The sequence below is a fragment of the Catharus ustulatus genome, chromosome 12, assembly GCF_009819885.2.
Source record: "Catharus ustulatus isolate bCatUst1 chromosome 12, bCatUst1.pri.v2, whole genome shotgun sequence".
NCBI lineage: Eukaryota > Metazoa > Chordata > Aves > Passeriformes > Turdidae > Catharus > Catharus ustulatus.
The window spans coordinates 21165577-21189132 of NC_046232.1; the positions used below are offsets into that span (position 1 = coordinate 21165577).

The 23556-nt window shown below is 52.1% G+C and overlaps 1 protein-coding gene across 4 annotated transcripts; it reads right to left on the bottom strand.

The window, feature by feature from the left end:
* Positions 1-3677: 3677 nt before the first annotated feature.
* Positions 3678-22215, bottom strand: GOLM2 (golgi membrane protein 2). Of its 4 annotated transcripts, none has more exons than XM_033070479.1 (10): positions 21616-22215; positions 16209-16263; positions 15220-15322; positions 14101-14191; positions 13144-13288; positions 12857-12937; positions 12420-12518; positions 11657-11830; positions 9214-9381; positions 3678-4847 (listed from the first exon to the last, which is right to left on the bottom strand). In XM_033070479.1, the coding sequence occupies exons 1-10, from the start codon at positions 21940-21942 to the stop codon at positions 4774-4776; spliced, it is 1317 nt and encodes a 438-aa protein (XP_032926370.1). In that variant the 5' UTR covers positions 21943-22215; the 3' UTR covers positions 3678-4773. The 4 variants fall into 4 exon arrangements, with proteins under 4 accessions (XP_032926370.1, XP_032926369.1, XP_032926372.1 ...); XM_033070478.1 differs by having other exon boundaries at positions 13144-13291; XM_033070481.1 differs by lacking the exon at positions 9214-9381.
* Positions 22216-23556: the final 1341 nt, after the last annotated feature.

The window sequence follows — 23556 nt, forward strand, 5'->3', positions numbered from 1 at the left end:
AGTCCCAGCTCTCTAGTCATCTAAAATATTTATTGGCTTGTTAAAGAGAAGCACACCTGCTGCTGTGAAGCCAAGATTTGTTTCAGAATTCTGTCACAGGACTCTACTAGCCTACTTTAACAGAAGACTATAAAGCTGATTTTACCATGGAAAACAGGCCATAGCAAGGCAGTGGCAGCTCATTCAGAACAGGGAACCATATTCCTTTAAAGCATCCAGGTATTTCTTGTGAATACTTTGTGGATGATCAGCTGTGAAAAAGGTTAGTTTGGGCATGTTAGAGCCTCACGAAGGTGGTTTGGCAGTCCCTTGGGAGGAACTCGTACGGCAGGATAACAGTGTGATGTCTCACACTGCTACCCCAAAAGGACATTCAGTGATGCTTAGAAAGTGGGAGTTTTGGGAAATGGTGGGTGGAAATGCTTTCAGGCCATGTAATTAAAATGAAACGAGCTGCCAGAGGAGATGATCCAGCAAGATTTAAAGCAAGCAGGTATTTGTGTGAGCACCAGCACGGCCAAAAACACTCTGAGAAGAGATTAAACGTGTGACTCAGAGTTCAAACTGATCTTTATGGCAATGGGAACTGGCCTTTTCTGTGTAACAGAATATCAACATTTGTTTTTCACGGTGCCTTGTGCTCTCCTCCCGTTCCTTGGTGCTGAATTAGGGAGAAGGGGCTGCACTGGCAGGAATGAGAATATGGAAAATCATTTTGCTGCTGGTGTTGCTGTGCAGGGAGAAGTTCAAAGGTCCCCTGCTGCACCCTGCTCCCCACAGACACAGCCCTGTACCCCAGCACAGCTTTGGCTGCGTTGGGAAGTGTAAAATCCTGTGCCAGCTCAGCTTTCAGAGCTCAGAATGTGTCTGGGCCAAGGGCTGGGCTGGCAGCAGTGGGCTTCCCCCTGCCAGAGCATTTGGGCTCCCCTACACTGGAGGAGTGTTTGCCTCACTTCACAGAGAAGCTGTCAGAGCAGTGCCCGTTCTGCAGTGGGATCCTCACTGCTCCATTCCTCATGGTTTAGGGTTTCCTCTTTCCCTGGAGCCCTGCAGAGCCCTTCACTGTGTGTTTGTACACCACATTCTCCAGTGTGCTGCAGAGTGAGCTCCTGGTTGTGCAGAGCTCCTGGGTTGTGCAGTGCCTTGGGCAGCTGTTGGCAGCATCTGCAGCTCAGGCCTGGCTGGGGTTTGTTCCAGTTTCACTTTAACTTCAGCATCTGGCACTTCTCAGCAAATTCAGGAGTCTTCTTTGGGTTTTTATCTTGCTCTTGCCCATTTGCAGTGTCTGCTGTTCCTTTTGCCCGTCTGAAGGGAATCGATGACTTTGAGCAGAGTGAAGAGAGCAGCAGCTCCCAGGCTGTGCTGCAGCTCCCAGGCTGTGCTGCAGCTCCCAGGCTGTGTTGCAGCTCCCAGGCTGTGCTGCAGCTCCCAGGCTGTGCTGCAGCTCCCAGGCTGTGCTGCTGCTCCCAGGCTGTGCTGCTGCTCCATCCCCGTGTCTGGGAGCCAATCTGGCTGGCCAGGAGCAGCTCCAGACTGGCTGTTCCCACTGCAGCTGACAGCAGCAGGGATTCATCTGCTCCCAGTCCCACACAAACACACGGGAGCGAACCTTGTGTTGGATCTGGCACAGCACAGCTCTCCAGAGTGGCATGAGACATTCCTCCAGGGATGGAAACACAGCCACGAGTCAAACCCAGCTCTGGGAAACTGAACTGCAGGTTACCCATGCCAGAAATCCCAGTGTGGCTACACGGGGCTTCATATAGGTTGAGGAGTTGGAGTATTATGGTTTCTATATTGGCATACAGAAGTTCAGGCATAAATGTCATTACTCTGTTTCTGGCTGGCTTGAAAATTCCACTGCACTCTCATGAAGAGGGAGAGATGGCCCCAGTTGGTTTTGTGGGTTTGTTTTCCTGTTTGATTTCAACTACAGAAATCTGGTCTCTGTCCCAGAGCCAGCTGGAACAGCAGGACACTGCTCCTCCTTACAAAGTGCCTAATCTCACATTTCCTATTCATCACAGCCAGATTTTTGATGCTATCAAGTATTTTGGTCGGGCTCCTGAAGGAAGGGTCCCAGGTTACTTCAGCTGGAAGTTCCCTGGGTGCCAGGTTACTGAAAGCTTTGTGTCTCTCCTGGAACTGCAGCTGACAGATCTATGGCATGAGGAAATTCTCCTTACTAGGGAGAAAGGAGAAAATTTTCAGATAGAGAATTTCTTCAGAGGTGTGTGTACAGGGCAGTGGGTCCTGCTGAGGACCTCCAAAAGCACCACATGAACCAGCAGCATTAAATCCAGTGTGCAAACTGCAAACAGGGGCAGGCAACAGATTTACAGAGAAAACCTTTTGTACTTTCTGTATGTACTTCTGCAGAACACTCACAGGCTCTTCTGTCCTGCAGGCTTTGGCTTTCCCACTGTTGGGTTTGCATGTATGAAAATGTAAAATGGTAACATTGAATAAAATCCACAAACCATTAGCTCGTGTCTGTCTTCTTGTCACTAAAGTATCTTTAGTTCTTCGTGGCTATTAAAATGCTGAAAAACATGGGGGTTGTTTCATCCAGAAATGGGTTTGACTTTTTTGGCAAGATCCTGCCCATCAGCTTGGTTTCCCTCATTTCAAAACAGTAACGGGTTCATCAGTGATTCTTTGTTTTTGTGGGAGCCGTGTGACTTTGGGAAAGCTTTGGCAGAGTCTGTTTGCTGCAAACCTCCCAAACTGGGCAGCTAGGACTGGCTGGGATAACTGGAGTTGTTCCTCTGGCTGCTGGGTGGAGGTGCCTGCATTTCTGACACTGCCTGAACTCATCCCTCAGCCTTGGCAGTGGAATCTCCTTGTTTGAAACGCATTGCCACGTGGATCCACAGGGATTTGTAACCGGAGCCTCAGCCAGGACGGGCTGTGCTGGAGCTACCTGGGTGTGTTGGTTGGATCAGGGCTGGGCCCTGCTGGGAAGAGCCTTTGTTGGGTCTGGGTTGTGAGAGGCACCGGTTCCCAGTGTGGCTGAGGGAAGCAGCTGCTCGGGATCTGTCAGCCTCGTCTGTGCTGCCACTGCCATGGCAACGGGAGCTGCTCCACACCAAGGGATGGCACAGCAGCACTTCCACAACAAACCCGAGCTGCTTTGTGCTGCCGGGCTCAGAGCCCCGCTGCTGCTGCACAGCCTGCCTGGGGGGAGATGCTCCAGCCCCCTCCTCAGCTCTGTGGCCTCCTGGACCCTCAGCAGCAGCCCCTGCTCCTTCCTGAGCTGTGGAGCCCAGAATTAAACACAGAACTCCAGCTGTGGTCACACAAGGGTGAAGCAGAGTAATCACTCTGATGGAAAGAGGAGAAAAAGAGGAAACATGGACTGCAAAGGAAAAGGCAGAGAAGGAGGAGCATGGAGCCCACCTTCAGCACAAGAGGGATGTCCTGCTGCTGGGCAGGGAAGGGAAAAGCAGCTGAAGCTGTGAGTGCAGAATGGTCTCATCTCAACATTTCAGCTCCTCATTTCAGGGTTTCCCCAGGCTGTGCCCTGTGGTGCTGCTCTGCTTTGGACAATGTGGGGTTCAGCTGGGACAGGACACAGCACTGTGCTGGAGTTCCCCTTTTGCAATGCAGAAACTGGGGGGAAATTTTTTGCCATTGATACTTGAAGTAGTAATAAACTGTCTTAAAAACCCAGAACATAATTGTACGAGCATTGAACTTTATTTAAGAGGTTCACTGAGCTGGCAAGGAGCAAACCTGACCCGTTACTTCAGCCCAGAGCACAGGGATGAGCTCAATCCCCTCATCAGGGCCTGCACCCTGTGTCCACAGGAGCCCTTGGGGGAGCAGGGGGGACAATCCCCACCCTTCCCACCACTGCAGAACAATGGAATCATCTCCATCAGTTCTGAGAGTGCCTGAACACAGAATACAGAAAAGGGTCTGTCTTACAGATCTGATGGAGAAAACCAAACTGGGGGATGTGGTGGGTGTTGAGGATCAAGGGATGGGACTGGAAATGAACTGGGGTGGCTGGAGCTGGGATGGACACTCTGGGACAGCACCCACAGTGTGTTTACCTGGGTAAGGGCTGGTCCTTCCATCGAGGAGCTGCTGGAGATGTCTCTCACTGGCACACTCACCCCTTTCACACAAACATTTCCTACAAGCTGCAAATTATTTGTATCACCTTTTAAATGGAGCTATTAGCTGCACAACTCTTTTGGGATGTATGGAATTACTCAAGTCCAGCTCTAGCTACGAGGTGTGGTCACTGTACAGGAGCTCAGTGGGATGTGCTGCTGGCTGGCAGTGAGGAAGGAGCAGTTCCTGAACTGTTCAGTTGCCAGTCCCTCTGATGTTCAGTCTCACTGCTGTACAAACCCCAGCACAGGGAGCAGCAGCTCTGCCACACAGGTGGGACTGTAGAAAAGGAGTTCTTGGCTGTACATGGCTTCCACAGTGGCTTTGTTACATCAGGTACAAACTGTACAAGTTCTCCAGGTTCCAAGTGTTCCAAGTGGCAGAAACAGTTCAGCCTGTGTTCACAGACTGGGTTTAAGTGTAGAGATGATTACAGGTAAGGACCAGGCTGAGTAACCAGCTCCATATAACAGCAAAGATGTGGGTTTAATACAACCTGCAACAGTACAAATATGTACAAATGTACAGAGGGGTCCTCTCCTCCTGCTGCTCAGCACCGGATCCTCAGCTTCCTTGGAAGGAGGGAACACTGGAGTGAACAGGTCCAGTCCTGCAGCACCTCTGGTTCTGGGTTGAGCTCTCTGGCAGGGCCTACAGGACCCCCTCGCTGAGGCGGGACTTGCCGTAATCCCCCAGGTCGTTCTGCAGGTCTCGCTCCTCATCATCTGCAATTACACATCTGATTAGACTGCAGTCAGAATGCTCACAGCACATCTCATGTGGTGTCACTGAACAAACATCCGAATGTAGGTCCTAGGATGTGCTGCTGAAGGGCCCAGCCCTGAGCTGGCCAGGCTGGTGGCAGGATGGGGTCAGCAGGGACAGGATGGGGTCAGCAGGGACAGGATGGGGTCAGCAGGGACAGGATGGGGTCAGCGGGGACAGGACGGGGACAGCGGGGACAGGACGGGGTCAGTGGGGACAGGACGGGGTCAGCAGGGACAGGACGGGGTCAGCAGGGACAGGACGGGGACAGCAGGGACAGGACGGGGTCAGCGGGGACAGGATGGGGACAGCAGGGACAGGACGGGGTCAGCGGGGACAGGACGGGGTGAGCGGGGACAGAACGGGGTCAGTGGGGACAGGACGGGGTCAGCAGGGACAGGATGGGGACAGCAGGGACAGGATGGGGACAGCGGGGACAGGATGGGGACAGCGGGGACAGGATGGGGACAGCGGGGACAGGACGGGGACAGCGGGGACAGGACGGGGTCAGCGGGGACAGGACGGGGACAGCAGGGACAGGATGGGGACAGCAGGGACAGGAGGGGACAGCAGGGACAGGATGGGGTCAGCGGGGACAGGACGGGGTCAGCGGGGACAGGACGGGGTCAGCGGGGACAGGACGGGGACAGCAGGGACAGGATGGGGACAGCAGGGACAGGACGGGGACAGCAGGGACAGGACGGGGACAGCAGGGACAGGATGGGGACAGCAGGGACAGGACGGGGACAGCAGGGACAGGACGGGGACAGCAGGGACAGGATGGGGTGAGCAGGGACAGGACGGGGACAGCGGGGACAGGATGGGGTCAGCGGGGACAGGACGGGGACAGCAGGGACAGGAGGGGGACAGCAGGGACAGGATGGGGTGAGCAGGGACAGGAGGGGGACAGCAGGGACAGGATGGGGACAGCAGGGACAGGACGGGGACAGCAGGGACAGGACGGGGACCGCAGGGACAGGACGGGGACAGGATGGGGACAGGAGGGGGACAGCAGGGACAGGATGGGGACAGCGGGGACAGGACGGGGTCAGCGGGGACAGGATGGGGACAGCAGGGACAGGATGGGGACAGCAGGGACAGGAGGGGACAGCAGGGACAGGACGTGTCCAGCCCAGCTGGCAGTGCTGCAGGGCAGCCCCAGCTCCCAGCCTGCCTGAATTCAGACCCTGCAGCACTCCCACACCAGCTGCTGGCTCTGACCCTGCAGCACTCCCACACCAGCTGCTGGCTCTGACCCTGCAGCACTCCCACACCAGCTGCTGGCTCTGACCCTGCCCAGCAGGCTTTCAAACCCCTCTACAACCCAGCTCCTGCTCAAAGTGCCAGGCCCAGAGGGGCTCCACAAGGCTCCACAGAGGGTGGGAGCTTCAGGGGCTGGCACAGGGAAGTCACTGGGACCCCTTCCACACCAAGGCCTCCTTCCCTCCAGAAATGAAAAACCCTAAAAGTTCCATTTCTTCCAACCAATAAGCTTTTCCTGCACCTCAGAGCTATTCCCTTATATCAGGAAAGGCTCTTGCTCACAGCAAAGGAAATCCAAGTGGAGCTGCCTGGAGCTCTCCACCCCTCACACCCAGGGCCAGGCAGGGCCTGAGGAGCTGCTCCAGCAGCAAAGGGCAGGAGCTCACCTGCCTGACACAGGTTTGTTCTGTAGGAAGTGCCATGGCAGCACCTGGACACCCTGCAGTTGCTCCCCTCACCCCTCACAGACATTTCAGAAGCTGCCACCTTCCAACATCCCCTTGCCCTTCAGCAGGTGCCTGAGGGAAGGAGGCAGGCTGGGTGCTGCCCTGCCCCAAAGAACACCCCCCAAACTGGGTATTTCCCTGGATAATTTCCATCTAAGCCCACACATTCCTGGAGGCAAGAGCAGCCACGTGGAACCGGTGGCTTTGCAGCACGTGCCACGGGCTTTGTTCAGCCTGATGCACACCCAGCTGATGTTTTCCTGACAGAAATTCTCGTTCATTTTCCCCCTTCCCTAAACAATTATAACCCTCCCTTCACCCCCCCTCCCCTTCTGCTCTCTCCTGCCCTGCAGACAATCAGTGCAAAGCCTGAAGCAATCTCCTTTTCTGGAATACTGCCCCTGGAAGCTCCAGTGGCCACACTCAAGTCACAGCTCAAGCCAACACAACAGGTTATAAAGGAACAACAGAACGAAGCTTGGGAAATGTGGTTTGAGGCAGTAACACACTCTGCTCAGAGCATCCCTCAGGGAGAAGCTTCCAGAAGTCACCCTTTACCCTTAACTACCAGCTCTGGGTGCAGTCTGTCTATACAAAGAGGGGCTCATCAGCAAAAGGATCTTCCCCAAGTTCAGATTCCAGACCACCAAAGCAGGGACCCTGCAGGGCCCCCACCTGGAAGGGAAATGCTTTTATGGGGTTTTGTGTCAGTCAGAGCTCTGTTTTTTCAAACACCACTCACACTGCCAGTTACACAAGCCCAGTCTCTGGGGTTTTACAATTTCCCAGCACTTAGAGCTGGATCACACACAAGTGGCACAGGGGAATGGTGCCCATGTCACTGCACTGTCCATGGCACCCCTGCCCGAGCCAGCAGGGCTCTGTGAAGGCCCCAGAGCCAGCTACTCACTGATGGAGAGCACAGAGCTCTGAGGGGGTGAGGGCTGTGTGGGACAGGGACAGGGACCTGCATCCCTGCACATGTGGCAGCCACCCATGGTCTGCCTCTGCTCCCAGGGACAAGGGACAGGACAAGAGGAAACAGCCTCAAGCTGTGCCAGGGGAGGCTCAGGTTGGATATTGGGAACATTTCTTCACAGCAAAGGTTGTCCAGAGCACAGAGCAGCAGCCAGCACAGACTCAGCACAGCTACAACTGCCAGAGCTGCATCCTGAAGCCCAGGTAAGGAACTGCTGCAGAGAGGAGCTGGGCAGGAGCCACTGCTGACCCAGGGAAGGGACTGAACCATGAACCCCCAGGCACAGGACTGAGTGTCTGAGGGGCTCAGGGACACCACCAGGGACATGCCATGGCCCCAGCAGGGACAGCAAAGTGCCATGGCAAGGACACTGGCAGCTGCAGCAGGCTGCTCTGCACCCCTGGGCCCTTGCAGGATGAACACAAACCCCTCTGAGCTCTGAGCACAGGGGCACAGAGCAGCCTGCAGCTGGAGCAGCAGGCACTGCAGCTCATTAGGGAGTGAATTAATCACCCAAGGTTGTGTCCATCCCATTCTTTCACTTGTGCACAGGTTCCAAATGGCAGCCCAGGCCAGGCTGCTGACACTGCATCAGCTCATGCTCACTGTCAGCTGCTCCTTCTGCCTCTGCCATTCACTTGGCTTAGATGTCAGTTAAATACAGTGCCTGAAAAAGCCCCAGCTAAAAACTTCTTAACTTACATAACCCACATTGTGAGAGTCAAAATCAGGGGGCCAGAAGGAATTTCCTGGTTTTCCTCCTCTACATTTTACATTTCCATTTAACTGGAAATATCTCTACCCAACAAAGCCCTACTGCCATGCAGCCTGTCACAGCTGTCCCCAAACTGCTGGGTGACACAGCTGTCCCCAAACTGCTGGGTGACACAGCTGTCCCCAAACTGCTGGGTGTCACAGGGACCCCCAAACTGCTGGGTGACACAGCTGTCCCCAAACTGCTGGGTGTCACAGGGACCCCCAAACTGCTGGGTGACACAGGGACCCCAGACTGCTGGGTGACACAGCTGTCCCCACACTGCTGGGTGACACAGGGACCCCAAACTCCTGGGTGACACAGGGTGGAGAATCACACAAGGCAGGCAGAGTAAGCAAGGCAGGCAATGCAGGAGCCACGTGCAGGACAGGGAGGGGCCATGCACACACAGGTGTTAGGCAGCACTGCATCAGAGTCCAAGGAGGGTTAGCAGAACACCACAAGCCTGTTGAATCTGTGTATAATGCACAAAGTGACACCTGAACCACCACCTGAGGCCTCACTGCACACCAGCTCCAGGAGGTGTCACAAGAGCAGCAGTCAAACCACTTTGTTCCTCTAGAAAATTTAGGAATGTCAAGGCCCAAAGCTCCCCCAGCCAGGGGCCAGAGCTGGGGGTTTGGGTAAAACCATGTCTGGAATTTAGAGTCTTGCTTTTCCTAGCAGGAACTGCAGACCTGCAGTGATTGCCAAACCCCTCTCACTCCACACTGCTGTCCCACAGAGAGAGGGACCAAATTTCAAAATTGTTTGCTCTGTCTGAGCAATTTGTGATCAGCTAAAGCAGAGAGGCTTTACACAAATTCAACAAGTAACTCAGCATGGATTTATCACAATGGGATGGAGGTAAGGCCCAAGCTCACCTTGGACGTCTTCTTCTCCACCATCACCATCCTCTTCCTCATTGTAAGCCAGCTCAGCCTGTTTGTCTGCCTCATACTCACCCACGTTCCCATCATCCCCATTATAATCTGCCAGTTTAGAACCCTGCTGGGGGTCCACAGGGGATTCATTCTCATCAAAGAACCGGCCTGTGGAGTAGGAAAGGAGTGAGTCAGCAGCAGAGAGGAGAGAAACAGGAGATCCCACACAGAGCAGGTGGAGGCAGCAGAAAGGGGGAGAAGGGACAGGGGCTGGGCAAGCTGGAGCTGCGCTGTGCAGGTGACACCTCTGTGCCACCCTGGTGACACCTGAGTGTCCCACAGCTCCTCTGTGCACAGGGCTGGGGTGAGAGCTCCATCCTGGAGTGCCCCCAGGCACCACCAGCAGATTTCTCAGAGAGCACAGAGCCCTGCACAGGGTCAGTGTGGGTCAGGGTCAGTGTGAACCTTTCCTGAGGGCTGGCACTTTGGATCTGCAGCCACCACTGCCCTGGCAGTGCCTGCAGGGGGGCACAGGCCTGCCCTCACTGCTCTGCTGCCCTCTGCTTTCCCAGCAAGCTTGTACAGCTTTCTAAATGTTCCAAACCCAGTATTCTCATCTCCCAACAAAAAATTAAGAAGGGTCTCAGATCCTGGAACAATGCACAAGAAAAATGGGAATCAGCTGGAAATGTGGAATGAGCAGACAATTAAACAGTGAGAGATCACTGGTGTGATGTCAGCTCAGAGCTGGCCTTTAATGGGATACAGGGAGATCTCCTCCAGCCCAGTGCTTGAGGGAAGCAGCTCTGAGTCTGCAGAGCTCGCTGGCCTGAAGGTTGTGGATAAATGGAAAAATGGAATTAAAGTGTGATACAATTCTTACACACTGGGCACCAAGGCTGCCAGGGCAGGTGATGATTCCCAGTGCAAGCAACTAATGGAGAAGTAAAACTGCAGAATGATTTCAGCATCAGGATTAAAAATGGACAGATGTGAAAGTGAGATTGTCCCCTGGAACAGTGTGTATAAAAGCCAGGACAGAGGCAGCACCATCCTGCTTCTCTGTGTGGGGGAAAAGCAGCAGAATCACACCTAGCACAGCCAAACATACAGAACACCAGTTCCAGGCATTTTCATAAAACAAACCAGGAAAAAAACATGATCTGTTTAAAAATCCAAAGTCCCATACATCATTCATGCCTGTTCACATCTGATGCAGTGATCTGCTGGTATTTCTGACTCTGCATTATGTACAAAACCCAGGCAGGGCAGGGGGATCTGCACATGAGAAACCCAAACTGAGCCATGGAAGACAAGGGCATGGACCCAACTTCCAGCAAAACCAGCCTGTGGACAGCCAGAGAACTGTGACAAACAAGCACTGCAGGAACTGAAGCTGACAGAAGGAAAGGGTGAAGCTGATGGAGAGATCCCAGGAAATGCAGCAGCCCCACAAAGGGCCAGACTGAGCTCAGGGAGCACAGCCAGGCTGGTGAGCCCATCCAGAGCCACCCTGCTCTCAGTCACCAACACCCACCATGGGAGCTGCACAGCTGGGCCAGAGCTGGGCCTGAGCTGGGCCCCTCCATCCCAGGGTGACTTTGTCACCAATGAACCTTCCTGAACAGCCACTGACCACGAGGACAGACCCTTGCACAAACCTGGATGAGCTGTTTCCTTTGGTGATTATCTCTCCCTCACTGCACCATTAAAACTGCAATCTGAGTTATTCCAAATATGAAGGAGCAAAGAACAGAGATCCCTGGGACAATTCCTGACTCTCAGGTACCCCCTCACAGCCTCCAATGGAGAAATTTCCTTCTCAGCTCCTGCCTACACAACCACCCCTCACCACTCAATCCGTGACCAGGGAAGAGAGACAGTCCAGGAACAAACCCCACAACTGAAATGAGAAGTTCTCACTCCACAAGTCTCTCCCAGAAGCTGCTTTGATAAAACAACGAGCCTTGCACACCTCAGGATGCACAGAGTGGAAGCCAGGCCTGCCCAGGTTCTGTGACAATTTGTAATACACTCATCCCTGCTCCATCACAAAGTTCCACAAGTGATATTAGAACAACCAAAGTTTTCTCAGTTTTGGCTGAACTCTTACAATATTGTCCAAAAAGTGTACTGAAGTCAAGTAATAAAGTAAAGTGAGTAACTCAGCATCCTGCATGTATATCAAAGTTCTGACTAACCAATTTAACTGTGCAGTAATTTCCAAAAACACCTTAAATTCCAATGAGGAAATAATTTTTAAAATAACTGAATGTACATGTGAAAAGTAACACATCAAAGCCTATCTTTTACCCAGGAACACATTACATTCCTTCTCAGGCTCCCTCTGCAATGGTCCCTATTTTCCAGACAGGCACTTACACAGATAAAAAAGGGAGGGAGTTTTTTAATACATGGAGGTGTGTGACATTGGCCAACTTACTTTGCTTAATCTTCTGCAAGTCGCTGACTCTGCTCTTTGGGACTCTGAGCTGCTCTGGCTCAATCTTGTGCTCCTTTGGGGCATCCACATTTTCTTCAAAATTCAGGTGCTGGAGAGAGTTTGGAGGGATCTGCTTGGCAATGTCAGCATTCCCATCACTGTCACTGGGCAAACCTACAGTGCCAAAATGGGAAATTACCCTCAGAATTTGACAGAACAAGGAACCTGCAGTGCAGGCTCAACCTGATACTCTCTGACCTTACAGTGACTTGATCCACAAGCACAGAGTTTATTTTCTTTGGGTTTGTCTCTCTCCTAACTGCAATTCCTCCAAACCCTTTCACTCTCAGTTCTCACATCCTAAACCTTCCCACATCACCCTCAAGTGAGCTGTCCCCATGGACAGGACACTGAGCAGGGACAGGAATGCTGGTTTATCTCATTGTGGCTCCAAGAGACAACAGCCAACCCCTGAGGGCTGCAGCCCTAATTAATACCCTAAGGAGGAACTCTCAATTCAATTACTCTGTCCACTGGAGGAATCTTGAAGCACTTACCTCTGAAACTTCTAACTCAAATTTAGCTGTGATTGGTTAAAAGGCTCAGAAATTATTGGTGTGGAGGGTACAAGAAGAGCTCAGACAACAGCAGCCCAAGTGCCTCAGCCAGGTAAAAACACAGCCTTGGATGCTGCAGAAATTTATCCTTGGTCTTCTCCTTGTAACCAAAACATTGCCTTGTCACCTGCTGACAGGAATTTTACCTGGTGCCAGGTTTGGAGCATGGGGCTGCTCAGTTGGAAGATTGATTACAGACTGATGGCCTTCACCTTTAGGAGCTGAAATGAGTGGCTTCTTTAAAGCTGGAACAGAACACAGGGACAAAAGCATTAACAGGAAACAAACACACTGTTTACCTGGCCTTGCTCTAACAATCCTGTAAACTTCTACTTTTTAATGATTTCCTTAATGAAAATATAAAAGGTAAGATTTCAGGAGGGGCATTTTCCAAAACATTCCATTTTGAGAATTCAAACCTCTAAGGCACACTAGGAATGATCTGATTTTACACCCCACTTGAATTTTATTACCTCAGAGAGATTTTAAAAGTCTGCACTCACTGTGAACCACATGGTGTTCACACACAACATCTACATCACCAAGACCCAAATGAGAAAGAATGAAGAGTATTTCTCCTAACCAGTGGGAGTATCTTCAGCTTTAGCAGGGTCATTATCTTCTATTTCAGGCATGCCTGCATCTCCTCCTGGTTTGATCTTCTCTGCAAGGCAAGAAAAGGATATTGTGCTTTACTAACCCTTGGGTGTGAAGTGTGAATTTCCCTCTTGTGGAAGGCTCTGACTTAGCACAATCACTGCAGCTGATCAATGTATCTGAGCCAAACAATTCCTTCTCCTTCAGAGAAAGGCAAAGGATGCAGCACAACTGGCCTGTTCTCTACCACAAATGTACAAAAAAAGGAAATACCTTTGCCATTTGCAACATGTTCTGAAGGCTCCTCGTTCTTCACTGAGTCTTTATCTTCCACCTCTGCAACAGCCTCAGGTGCTGCCTGCTCACCATTGCTGGGGCTGACTGCAGTGTCTTTACTGGACTGAATCTTTTGTGTGGCCTGCTAGAACAAACGAGGAGACAACATCAAACACTCCCCTGGAAATCACAAAATAAACAGCCTCAAATGCAAGATTACTTTGGGTAAGCAAAACTGCATTTATGGATTCAGTGATCACCAAAGGCAAGGAGCAGAGCACTCTGCACACAGCTGGGCACCTGGAAACACAACTGGACAGACCAGACCCTGTGCAGCACAGCACAGCTGCAGGACACCTCTGCTGCCACACACAGGTGTCAAACACAACAAAACCAGGTTAAGGTAACAGCAGCCCTAAGCCTCAGGTCAGAGCCCTGAAACAACCCTGGGCTGTAAGAGGAGATGTGACAAAGCTGCTCTCAGTCTGCCTCATTACTGGAGGTGTTTACAGAAGTAAGGAAACAGAATTTAAGCATCTGTTTGCAGGAGAGAGGCTCAAATTCTACTGGCAGCCTGTTAGATGCAATCACACCTTGATCAGAATTTGCTTCACATGAGCACTGAGGCCTCACAGAGCTCAGGCTCCCTCTGCAGTGACCTGGGCAAGGTGAGAGAACACAGATCCCACCTGGAGAGCTGAGCAGGACATCCATGTTACAGCATCAACTGCCATCTTCAGCATGGAGGAAGGCTGAGCAGGGCACAGAACCTGGCCCCAGCTCTGAGCTCAGCCCACTGGTCAGACAGCAGGCAGATTTAGATCTCTCCCACTAACACCCACTCAGGGGATACTGAACACAAAGGTAGAGAAGGAATTCCCCAGGCCTCCACACCTCTGGGGCAAACACAGCCTGGGGGCTCTCCTCATTCAGCACAAACTTTCTTGGCATTACCTTTTGTTCCCGTGCAATTTGGTCCATTAATTTCTTGATGTTCTCTTCATGCTGCAGTCTCATTTCCTTGATCTGTTGCCCACACTGCAGGCTTGAGGAGAAACACACCGTTAGTTACACTTCATTTCTTGGATCTGCTCTCCCACAAATAAAATAAGGGAGAAAATCTGAAGTGGCACAAAAAGCCAAACCTGAGCTCTAACTAGAATAGCCTGTCCAGGGAGCCTGGTCCTGGCAGGGATATGGGTGGGAATGGATGAGTACAGTAAGAAAGCAGAGCTGGAAAAAAACAGGCACAGAGCCGAAAAAACAGTAAAATAAAGAGAAGGGCCTTGAATATACTTCCTCCAGAAGCTGGAATGCTACCAAAAGGCCAAGCTCCAGAGTTAATCTGTCCACAAATATTAATTCCACTGGGAAAGCAACATGTCTCTCCTGGCTGTCAACAGAGAAGGTGCACGAGTGCCACTATCAGTTACTGCTCCCAACTCAAATGACACCATCTGAATACACAGCCAGCTGCCCCAGCTGCCCCAGCAAGCCACAGCACCAGCCCAGCACCAAACTGCCATGTCCCACAAACACTCAGCACAGCACAGAAGCATTTTATGTGTGTAAAAGTTTCTAACACTTTCTCAAGAGTTAAGGCCTCCTCACTCCTCAAAGCTGCAGGAGTATTTGTTCTCCCTGTTTCCCTACCATCAACTTAAAGGGTTGAAGTCAAATTTCAACCTACACAAGGTGCTTTCAGCTCCAGCTGAAACCAAAGAAACCACACTGCTAGAAAGGCAGCAATTAACAGCACTGGTGACACAGGACTGTGTCCTTTAGACTCCTTCATGTGTCAGTGAACTAAATCTCCATGTTATAAAAAATACATTGACTTTCAAATGCAGAACAATTCCACTAAGTCAAGATCTCCCTTAGCTCCTATCTCACACTGGGGAAGGACACCACAAAGAACCTGGGAGTCAAACAGTGGGCTCAGGCACATCACCAAGTGAGCACACTATGTTTGAGGATTAGACACGAGATGAATAAATAAAATAAAAATAAACACAGTAAATCCAGGCCCCCTCACACCCAGCAGGCTGCACTTGCAGCAGTGCTGAGCTGTACCTGTCATACTCCAGCCTCCTTGTGAGGTAGGTGTTGTTCTTCTTGTACTCGTGCAGCTGATCCTCCTGGCGGATGAACTCCTGCCGCAGCTCCGCCAGTTGTTCTAGCACAGAGCAAACACAGCGTCCACACAAAGGTAAGAAATGGCACACACAGATTCCAGTACTGCTAAGGAAGTGAGAAACTGCTCCAGTTTCATGTCTAGACATACATTAAAGATTCTCAAAGCAATCTGAAAATGCCACTTTACTCATGTATGCCAGATGGCAGCATGAATTAGAGATAAATTCTTCTGATATTATGCCAGTCTCCATAAATGTTTCTCCACCTTTGCATTCAGGAACCCTGCACAACACTGCCTCACTGATCTGCTGGAAATCTCCACAGTTTCCTGAATGGTTCTGTCACTCTGAGTAACACAGAAGTGCTGCCAGGCTCCTCCAGGCAGGATGCTCAAACACTGTCTGCAGTGAGAGCACAAAAGGAGGGGAGGCACCTTCCCACAAAGCCAACGTGGATTTCCTGCCTTCACAGCTGCTCTAGAAGCTCTCCCTGCTCCTCAGGCTACAGATCATGGAGCTCCCTGCTGTTTTAAGCTGCAGCTACACAGATACAGGCAGAACCCACATGTGTTTGTGCATGCATGTTCACATCTGGTCACGTTCTGGCTCACTCTGAGTACAGCAGCAGCACAGGCATTATAATCATGTCTGTACACAACTTCAGAGAGGTGTCCTGGACCTCTCCTAACCCAGCACAACCACCACAGTGTTCCTGCCCAAACTCTACTAAACTGTGTATTTGGCCATGAAAATGATTCCACTGCCTTGTAACTCAGCAGTGCCAGAACTCATTCTTTCTGCACTTACCCACACCAGGCAACAAACACAGTGAGATTTCACATTATGAGATGTCCCAGCACCACCAGACCCTTCCTTCAAACTGCATTCTGCAGCACCTGCAGCTGAAATGCACAACTCCAGGCTCACCCTTTAGCCGATGTATGTCTGCCATCTGATAGGAGATGTTGTTCTGCAGCTTCATCTGCAAGGAAGAGAGGTTGGACAAATACAGGTGAGCAGCAGGCTGGGGAGGGTTTGGGCTGTGAAGACTCAGGTGTGGCTGTTTGCTTGGCAAAGCCAACATATGGGCAGGATTATGGGAGTGACGTGCACAAAGTTCTGTAAATCTGGGAAATGTCTGTTTACTGATTGTAGGTGACATCACCAAACTAAACACTGTGCTCAGGCTTTGCTAACAAAGGCTTACATCTTAATTCCAGAACATATTTCTATCAGAAAAAGTAGATTGTCTGGACTAAAATAAACATGCTGCATCCTGCTACTGTAAGGGGGACAGTAAACAGCCAATGTCAAAGCACAGGTGGATAAAAATAAACACAGCATCAACAGCAAAACCAACTGTTACCTAAGGTATATGATACAATAGAATTGTTATATTTAAACAGATCTTTCATGTGTTGCTGGCTAACATCCTAACACACATTTTATTTTGAGAGGGAATCTCACACCAGTAAAGTAAACAGCTTTTAACTTGGCATTTTCAGTAAGGAAAAAATAGTTACAGTAAGTAAGAAAGGCACACACACAAAGTCCTGAAGTAAAGATGCTTTGTTTTGTCATTACATAAAGACAAAAGCCAGCAGGAACAAAGAGAAAGATTCATGTGTGCAATGCTCTGAGAAAGGGGGTTCAGACCCTGCCTGCCCTCAGGCACCTGGGGTGCTATGGCTGCTCCTGCTGCCCTTCCAGGGGCACACAAAGGGAGCTGCAGAAGGTGCAGAGCAGGGACAAGGTCAGCATCACCTCTGGGAGCAGCACACTGCAGCACACCCAGCCACTCAGCCAGGATGTGCTGGGACACACAGGGGGACACACAGGGACACACAGGGGACACACCTGGACACACCTGGACACACCTGGACACACCCAGGCTGGTTCAGGTCCCCACAGCCCTGAAGTGTCTGTGTCAGTCTCCTCTGTTTCCTGTCAAAAAACCCAAACCACATCTGCCCTGCCTTTAGGACTTCCTCCCTGCACCTGTGCCTTCCCTTTTACCAAATTATTCATTCTTGACATGTATTTCCCACCGTGGCTTTGCTGTCACCAGAGGCTCTCAGGGCAGCCTGATCCATTTGTCCCAGGTGGGTTTGGTCAGACACTGCTGCCCTGGGACTGCAGCCATGCAGGAACTGCAGATGCTGCTTTTCTGCAGCACACAGCATGCATCCAGCAGCTCTGGGCACAGCACAGCCTCCTTGGGCAGCAGGGTTTTGTGCCAGCCTGCAGGAGCCTGGCTGTCCCTGGAGCAGGGCACAGGGAGTGCAGACAAATCCTGAGCCAGGCCCAAAACAAAAGCCAGGAGGGTTCCAGGTAGGGCCTGGAGAGGCACCACCAGGGCTCCCACCTAGGACAGGGCACAGCACTGCTTCACAAGGCTTTTCCCAAAAAAAAAAAGAAAGCAAGAACTGGAAAATTAGAGACAGAGCAGAAAAAAAACAGTAAAATAAACAAAATGGCCTTGGACACATTTCCTCCAAACCCTGGAACATAAATGAAAAGTCCAGCTCCAGTTAATCTGTCAGCATTCATTAATTCCAGCAGGAAGGTGATCTTTAGGTAAGCTGAGCCCTCTGACCACAGGGCTCTGGAAGAGGGACAGAATTCCTCCCCACAGGGCCACTCAAGGAGCCTCCTGCACGACACACGGGGAAGGAAGGGGACACACGGGGAAGGAAGGGGACACAAGGCACCACCAAGCCTCTCCATCCCCACTGTGCAGGTACACCAGTGATTTGTTGTGTTAGTGAGCAAGTATCTCCCCCTCTCTTGCAAAACTCCAGGCAATAATCCCATTTTCCTGTCTTGCACTCCAATGCAGTGGTTTCCAGCAGCACCAGGTGTGTTGTCAGACCCTCACCTGTGAGCTGCTCACACACAAAGCCTTCCCCTGGCTCCTGCTCACCCCATAACCCTGAGCCTGCCTGGGGGAGGGCTGTTGCCTGTGAGCAGGAGCTGGTGGGAACGTGCAGCATTTATCACACAATCTCTCCTTCTGGTGATGCTGAGCTTCAGAGAGAAGTGACAGGATTTATATCCAAACCAGTTCAGCTGACAGCAAATGTCCCTCATCTGAAGGATGGGAAAGGAGGAAGATTTTTCATGATTCATGGGATCTGTTCCACCTACACATGCAAAACCCACAATCCACAGCCACGGCACAGGTCCAGCTCCTCCTAGGCCCCATCCTCCTTCAGTCCAGACCTGTTTGCATTGCTGAGCTCCCAGGGGCTCCTCAGGGCCTTTCCAGGCACTTGGGATGGAGAAAATAAACCCTCTGTAGCCCAGTGAGCCCTGCAGAGGAAAAAACCACCAGAAATCCTAAGCACAGTCATGTGGCAACCCTCCAGTGCTGTCTGAGTTGTGAATCTTGCCGTGTAACAACTCCACACTGCTGCTGTCGAGCTGCAGCTTTGCAAAGCCGGGACTTCCCAAGTTTTGGCAACAAACCCAGCTGCTGCTGGAGGTGTTTGACTGAGCAGCTTCATCCCAGGCGTTTCTGGGCAGCAGGTAAGGGCAGGCTGTGCTCCACAGCTGGCATGGCCATGGCACCAGGCAGGTATGGAAGGAGAGGAGCTCCCTGCCAGCTGGAACCCCTCCAGCAGGGATCCCTGCCAGTCACACCTTCCACTGCGCTTATCCCAAACGGACACAAGGCTGTGGAAAAACCCCAAAGCTACCAGCTCACTGCAGAACCCCATGGAATTCTCAGGGAGCTGATGGTAGCTGTGCATGCAGCACCTGCCCAAATCCCAGGGCAGGCATTGCCCTGCTTGCCTCTGACAGGGTGCTCAGGAAGAGAACAAGACTCTTTGTTTGTTCCAAAGTCCAACAGACCCTCAGGAGCTCACTGCAGGAGAGCAGAACTCCCAAGAATTCTTGGGACAGAACTGAATTTTTGAACTCTTGAACAGAAAATAATGCCTTTTCTGTTTGTTTTTAACCACCAGACACTGGGTCACAGTCCCTGTTTGCTCCCAAGAGCAAACAACACCCTGGTGCAGTGTGACAGGCTCGCTCCACGAGCAGGGACAGGCGGGAGAGCCGAGGGGTTGGCCTTGACTCCAGAGATGCCTGAGCCAAGAGGAAGCTGCTGCAGAAACCAGAGTTGCCTCAGCACTGGGAAAGGCACTTGATTTATGTGACCACAGGGCAAAGAAGCTCAGCTGAGGACAAAGGAGCACAAACAGCACTGACACTGAGAGTCTTCAAATGAGTTTTCCTTAAAGTGAGCCTGAATTTGTTGTGATCGCTTGTTGGGGTTTTATTTCAGCTCCTGCATTTCACAAACAGACTAACATCACAGGTAATGAGCAGACAGACTTGCCAAATTCTATTCTGAGAGAAAAAAAAATTATCATTCAAGCCTTCTTTGGTCAGACACTTTATATCTACTTCTGTTTCTTTGTGATAGACTTTCATTCTCTAAAACAAAGCTTTGTTCTCTACTCTCAGAGAAGTAACAGTCCTTAAATAAAAGTCCCTTAAAGGGTTTTAGAAAAAAAAAATAAACATTGCTGCCACTGAGAAAAGACAATGGCTTACATGGGAGGAAAAAAAGACAGCAACTGTTTTTTGATAAAATCCTGCTTTTCTGGCCACTCAGGGCACTGTGAACATTTTGAACACAAATGAGAGGATGTTCCAAAGCCAGGAGCCCACACAACCTTAACTGGAACAAAGAAGGGAGACACACAGCACACACTGTAGCCAATTAACACCACACTGAGTTTGGGAGGTTTGCTGGGCAGGTTCCTCCACGGCTCTGCCCTGTGCAGTGTCACACTCAGAGTGTCCAAAGTCCAGGCAGATCCCAGGGGACACCACAGGGGTGGCTGCACCTGCTTGTGCCCCAGCTCAGACCTCCATCTCCTCCCCCATATCCTACAGGAACACATCACTCATTTCCAAAAAGCACAAACTCCCTGCTCTAACAGCACCCTTGTCATGCAGTAACTGCCCCCAGAACCTCTGCAGCTGGAACAGCTCTGAGCCCAACCTGTGCCCAGTTTGTCACCTCCCAGAGCACTGAGCGCCTCATCCACACCTCCCTGGGCAGCTCCAGGGCCTGACCACCCCTTCCAGGAAGAAATCCTTCCTGAACTGCGCCTGACTGATAACCTGAATGCTGCCAGGGCAGTTCTACACCCATGGGCAGTGACACCAACACCGAACAGGCTGCGTGCCCTCCTGCAGGCACAGGGGGAAGCACCTTGGCTAAACCCCAACTGCTTTGGAATCACTGAATCACCGAGGCTGGAAAACACCTTTAAGATCATGGAGCCCATGCCATATCCAATTGGAATTTTTTATTGCAATCTACGGAAAGATAAAAATCGAAAATATGTTTGCTGAACCCACAGAGGGTTGGGTTTTAATGGTTCAGCAGGAAACACTAACACAAACTTACTCAGTTTGAGGTAGTCTAACTCTGGAATGTGACACGTACATATTTGGTTTTTTCTGTGGCAACTCAATGCATTTTCTGAGACTGCTCACCCAACGTGTAATAAAAAAGGGCCAGAAAAACAAACCTAGCCAGCAACAACCCTGGAGAGTGTGACATTTCCATAAACCCCAGTGTGAGAACAGTGTTCAATGAGCAGAGAGATGACCTGCATGTAAATCCAGCCCACACGGCCCCTGGGCAGCACTTGTGCGCTGAGCCCGTGAACTTCCCAGCTCAGGGCGGTTATGAAAGCAAAACAGTGAAAGTTGGGGCACTCACTCATCTTCCACAACAAAAGAAATCCCCAGGCCACCCCCACTGAAAGGGCCGGCAGCTGAATTTTCAATGAGCTTGGCTTGTGCAAGCCAAGGAAAATGACACGTTAGTCAGCAGCAGGGTTGTTTGGGTTTTTTTTTCCCTCAAGTACACGCTGGCAGCATAAAAATCAGTGTGCTGTAGCAGGCATTCCAGCTCAGGCTGCTGCTGAGCACCACTCTGGTTTCATTTCCCTTCAAACTGTAGCTTTACGGCTGTGTCTGATTCTCCAACGATCACAAAAGATCAAATATTCTCAGCAGAGAGAAAAAGCTAAAAAACAATAACTAAATTCGAAACAGCCGTCTGGAAACGAGCGATCTCTGGGGATTTTCATTGTTCACAAACACACACACACACACAGGACATCTTCAGCTCTTTTTGGGGACGTTTTCAGAGAGCACAGAGCGCTGCAGCTGTCCCAGCAGCACCAAAGCGGAGCCTGGGGGCTTTGAGCGGCTGCAGAGCTGCGGGGACACCTCGGGGACACGGTGGGCAGGCAGGACCGGCAGCGCCTGGAGCCCCGCAGGGCACCGCTCCCCCTGCCCTTACCTTGCCGTCCTCGCAGCGCTTCACCTGTCCGTCCCTGGCCTGCAGCTGGCTGCTCAGCTGGCTGTAATCCGCCTCCTTCTGCTCCAGCTGCTTCCTGTGCGAGTCCACCTTGCCCAGCAGGTCCGAGTTGCGGCGCTCCAGGCGGCCCCGCGCCACCTCGGTGCGCTGGGCCTGGCTCTGCAGCTCGGCCAGCTCCTCCCGCAGCAGCGCCTGCCGGCTCGCCGCGTTCCAGCAGTGGAAGGCGAGCACGGCGATCACGGCCAGCAGCGCCACGAGCACCAGCGAGGGCAGGCGGCCGCCCCGGCGGTTCGCCCCGAACCCCACCATGGGGGACGCCGGGGGAGGCGGATGGCGGCGGAGCGGGGAAGGCGCTCAGAGAGGCCCGGAGGGTGCGGGGGGTGCGAGGGGAAATCCTGAGGGGGGAAGAGGGAATGACCGGAGGGGAAATGGGGGATCCGTGAGGAGGGGGAGCTAAGGGAAGGGAAGAGGCTCTGAGGCAGGGGATAGGGAAGCTGAGAGGGAAGAGGCCGAGGGCGGTGGCGGCAGAGCGGCGCGGCGCGGTGCCGGTCCCAGCCGAGCCGTGCGGGACCCACCGGCCGAGCCGCCACCGCGGCGCCCCGCCCGCCGCCCGCCCCTCGCGGCTCTCGCGAGAGGAGCCCGCCCGCCCTGAGGCGGCGGGAGGCGGGCGGGGGCACGGCGGGGAGGGAGCCGCGCACGGTCACCGCCAAGGGCATTAAAAACCTCCCGTTGTCACAGCGGGCAGTGCGTGGGGAAACTGCACCATCACAGCCCTGTCCAGCCTGGCCTTGAGCGCTAACAGGGATCCAGCTGTTCTGGGCATCCTGTGCACGGCCTGCCCACCCTCAGGGGGATAACTCCTGCCCGAATCCCATCTAACCCCCCTCTGTTTTAGCGTGAAGCCGTTCTGTGTGCTGGCCCTCCATGCCTTGTCCCTCTCCAGCCCCCCTGGAGCCGCTTTAGGCTCTGGAGGGGCTCTGAGAGCTCTGGAGCCGTGTCGGTGTGAGCCCCCCGAGCTGTGCCGGCCTCCAGGGCCAGAGGCGTTCCCTGAGGGAACAAAGCGCGGCCTCGCACTGAAGTGAGGGCTCGAATAATTCCTTTCATCAGAAACACTCGGATAATGCATTTATTCCTGGGCAGATTGCCTCATACCCCCTTAATGTCGCTGTGCTGCCGGTTCTCATGGGGGAAAATGGGACACAGGGCCGGGCTAGGACATGGAACCAGCTCTGGCCATCGTGAGGGGAGAGAGATCCGAGCAAAGTCAGGATTTGATGTAAAAGGGTGAGAGATCCCAGCAAAGTCAGGGTTTAGTTTGAGGGGAGAGAGATCCCAGCAAAGTCAGGGTTTGGTTTGAGGGGAGAGAGATCCCAGCAAAGTCAGGATTTGGTGTAAAGGGAGAGAGATCCCAGCAAAGCCAGGGTTTGATACAAAGAGAGAAAGATCCCAGCAAAGTCAGGGTTTGGTGTAAAGGGAGAGAGACCCCAGCAAAGTTAGGATTTGGTGTAAAGGGAGAGAGATCCCAGCAAAGTCAGGGTTTGGTGTAAAGGGAGAGAGATCCCAGCAAAGTCAGGGTTTGGTGTGAGAAATCCCAGCAAAGTCAGGGTTTGATGTAAAGGGAGAGAGATCCCAGCAAAGTCAGGGTTTGATATAAAGAGAGAGCAATCCCAGCAAAGTCAGGGTTTGGTGTAAAGGGAGAGAAATCCCAGCAAAGTCAGGGTTTGGTGTGAGCAATCCCAGCAAAGTCAGGGTTTGGTGTAAAAGGAGAGAGATCCCAGCAAAGTCAGGGTTTGATGTAAAGGGAGAGAGATCCCAGCAAAGTCAGGGTTTGATATAAAGAGAGAAAGATCCCAGCAAAGTCAGGGTTTGGTGTGAGAAATCCCAGCAAAGTCAGGGTTTGATGTAAAGGGAGAGAAATCCCAG

Coding starts and splice junctions, on each gene's coding strand:
- GOLM2 (XM_033070478.1), bottom strand. CDS start 21,942: ATGGTGGGGTTCGGGGCGAACCGCCGGGGCGGCCGCCTGCCCTCGCTG. Junction 15,323..16,208: donor AGACATACATCGGCTAAAGG/GTGAGCCTGGAG, acceptor GCTCTGTGCTAG/AACAACTGGCGGAGCTGCGG. Junction 14,192..15,219: donor AGGAGGCTGGAGTATGACAG/GTACAGCTCAGC, acceptor TTTCTCCTCAAG/CCTGCAGTGTGGGCAACAGA.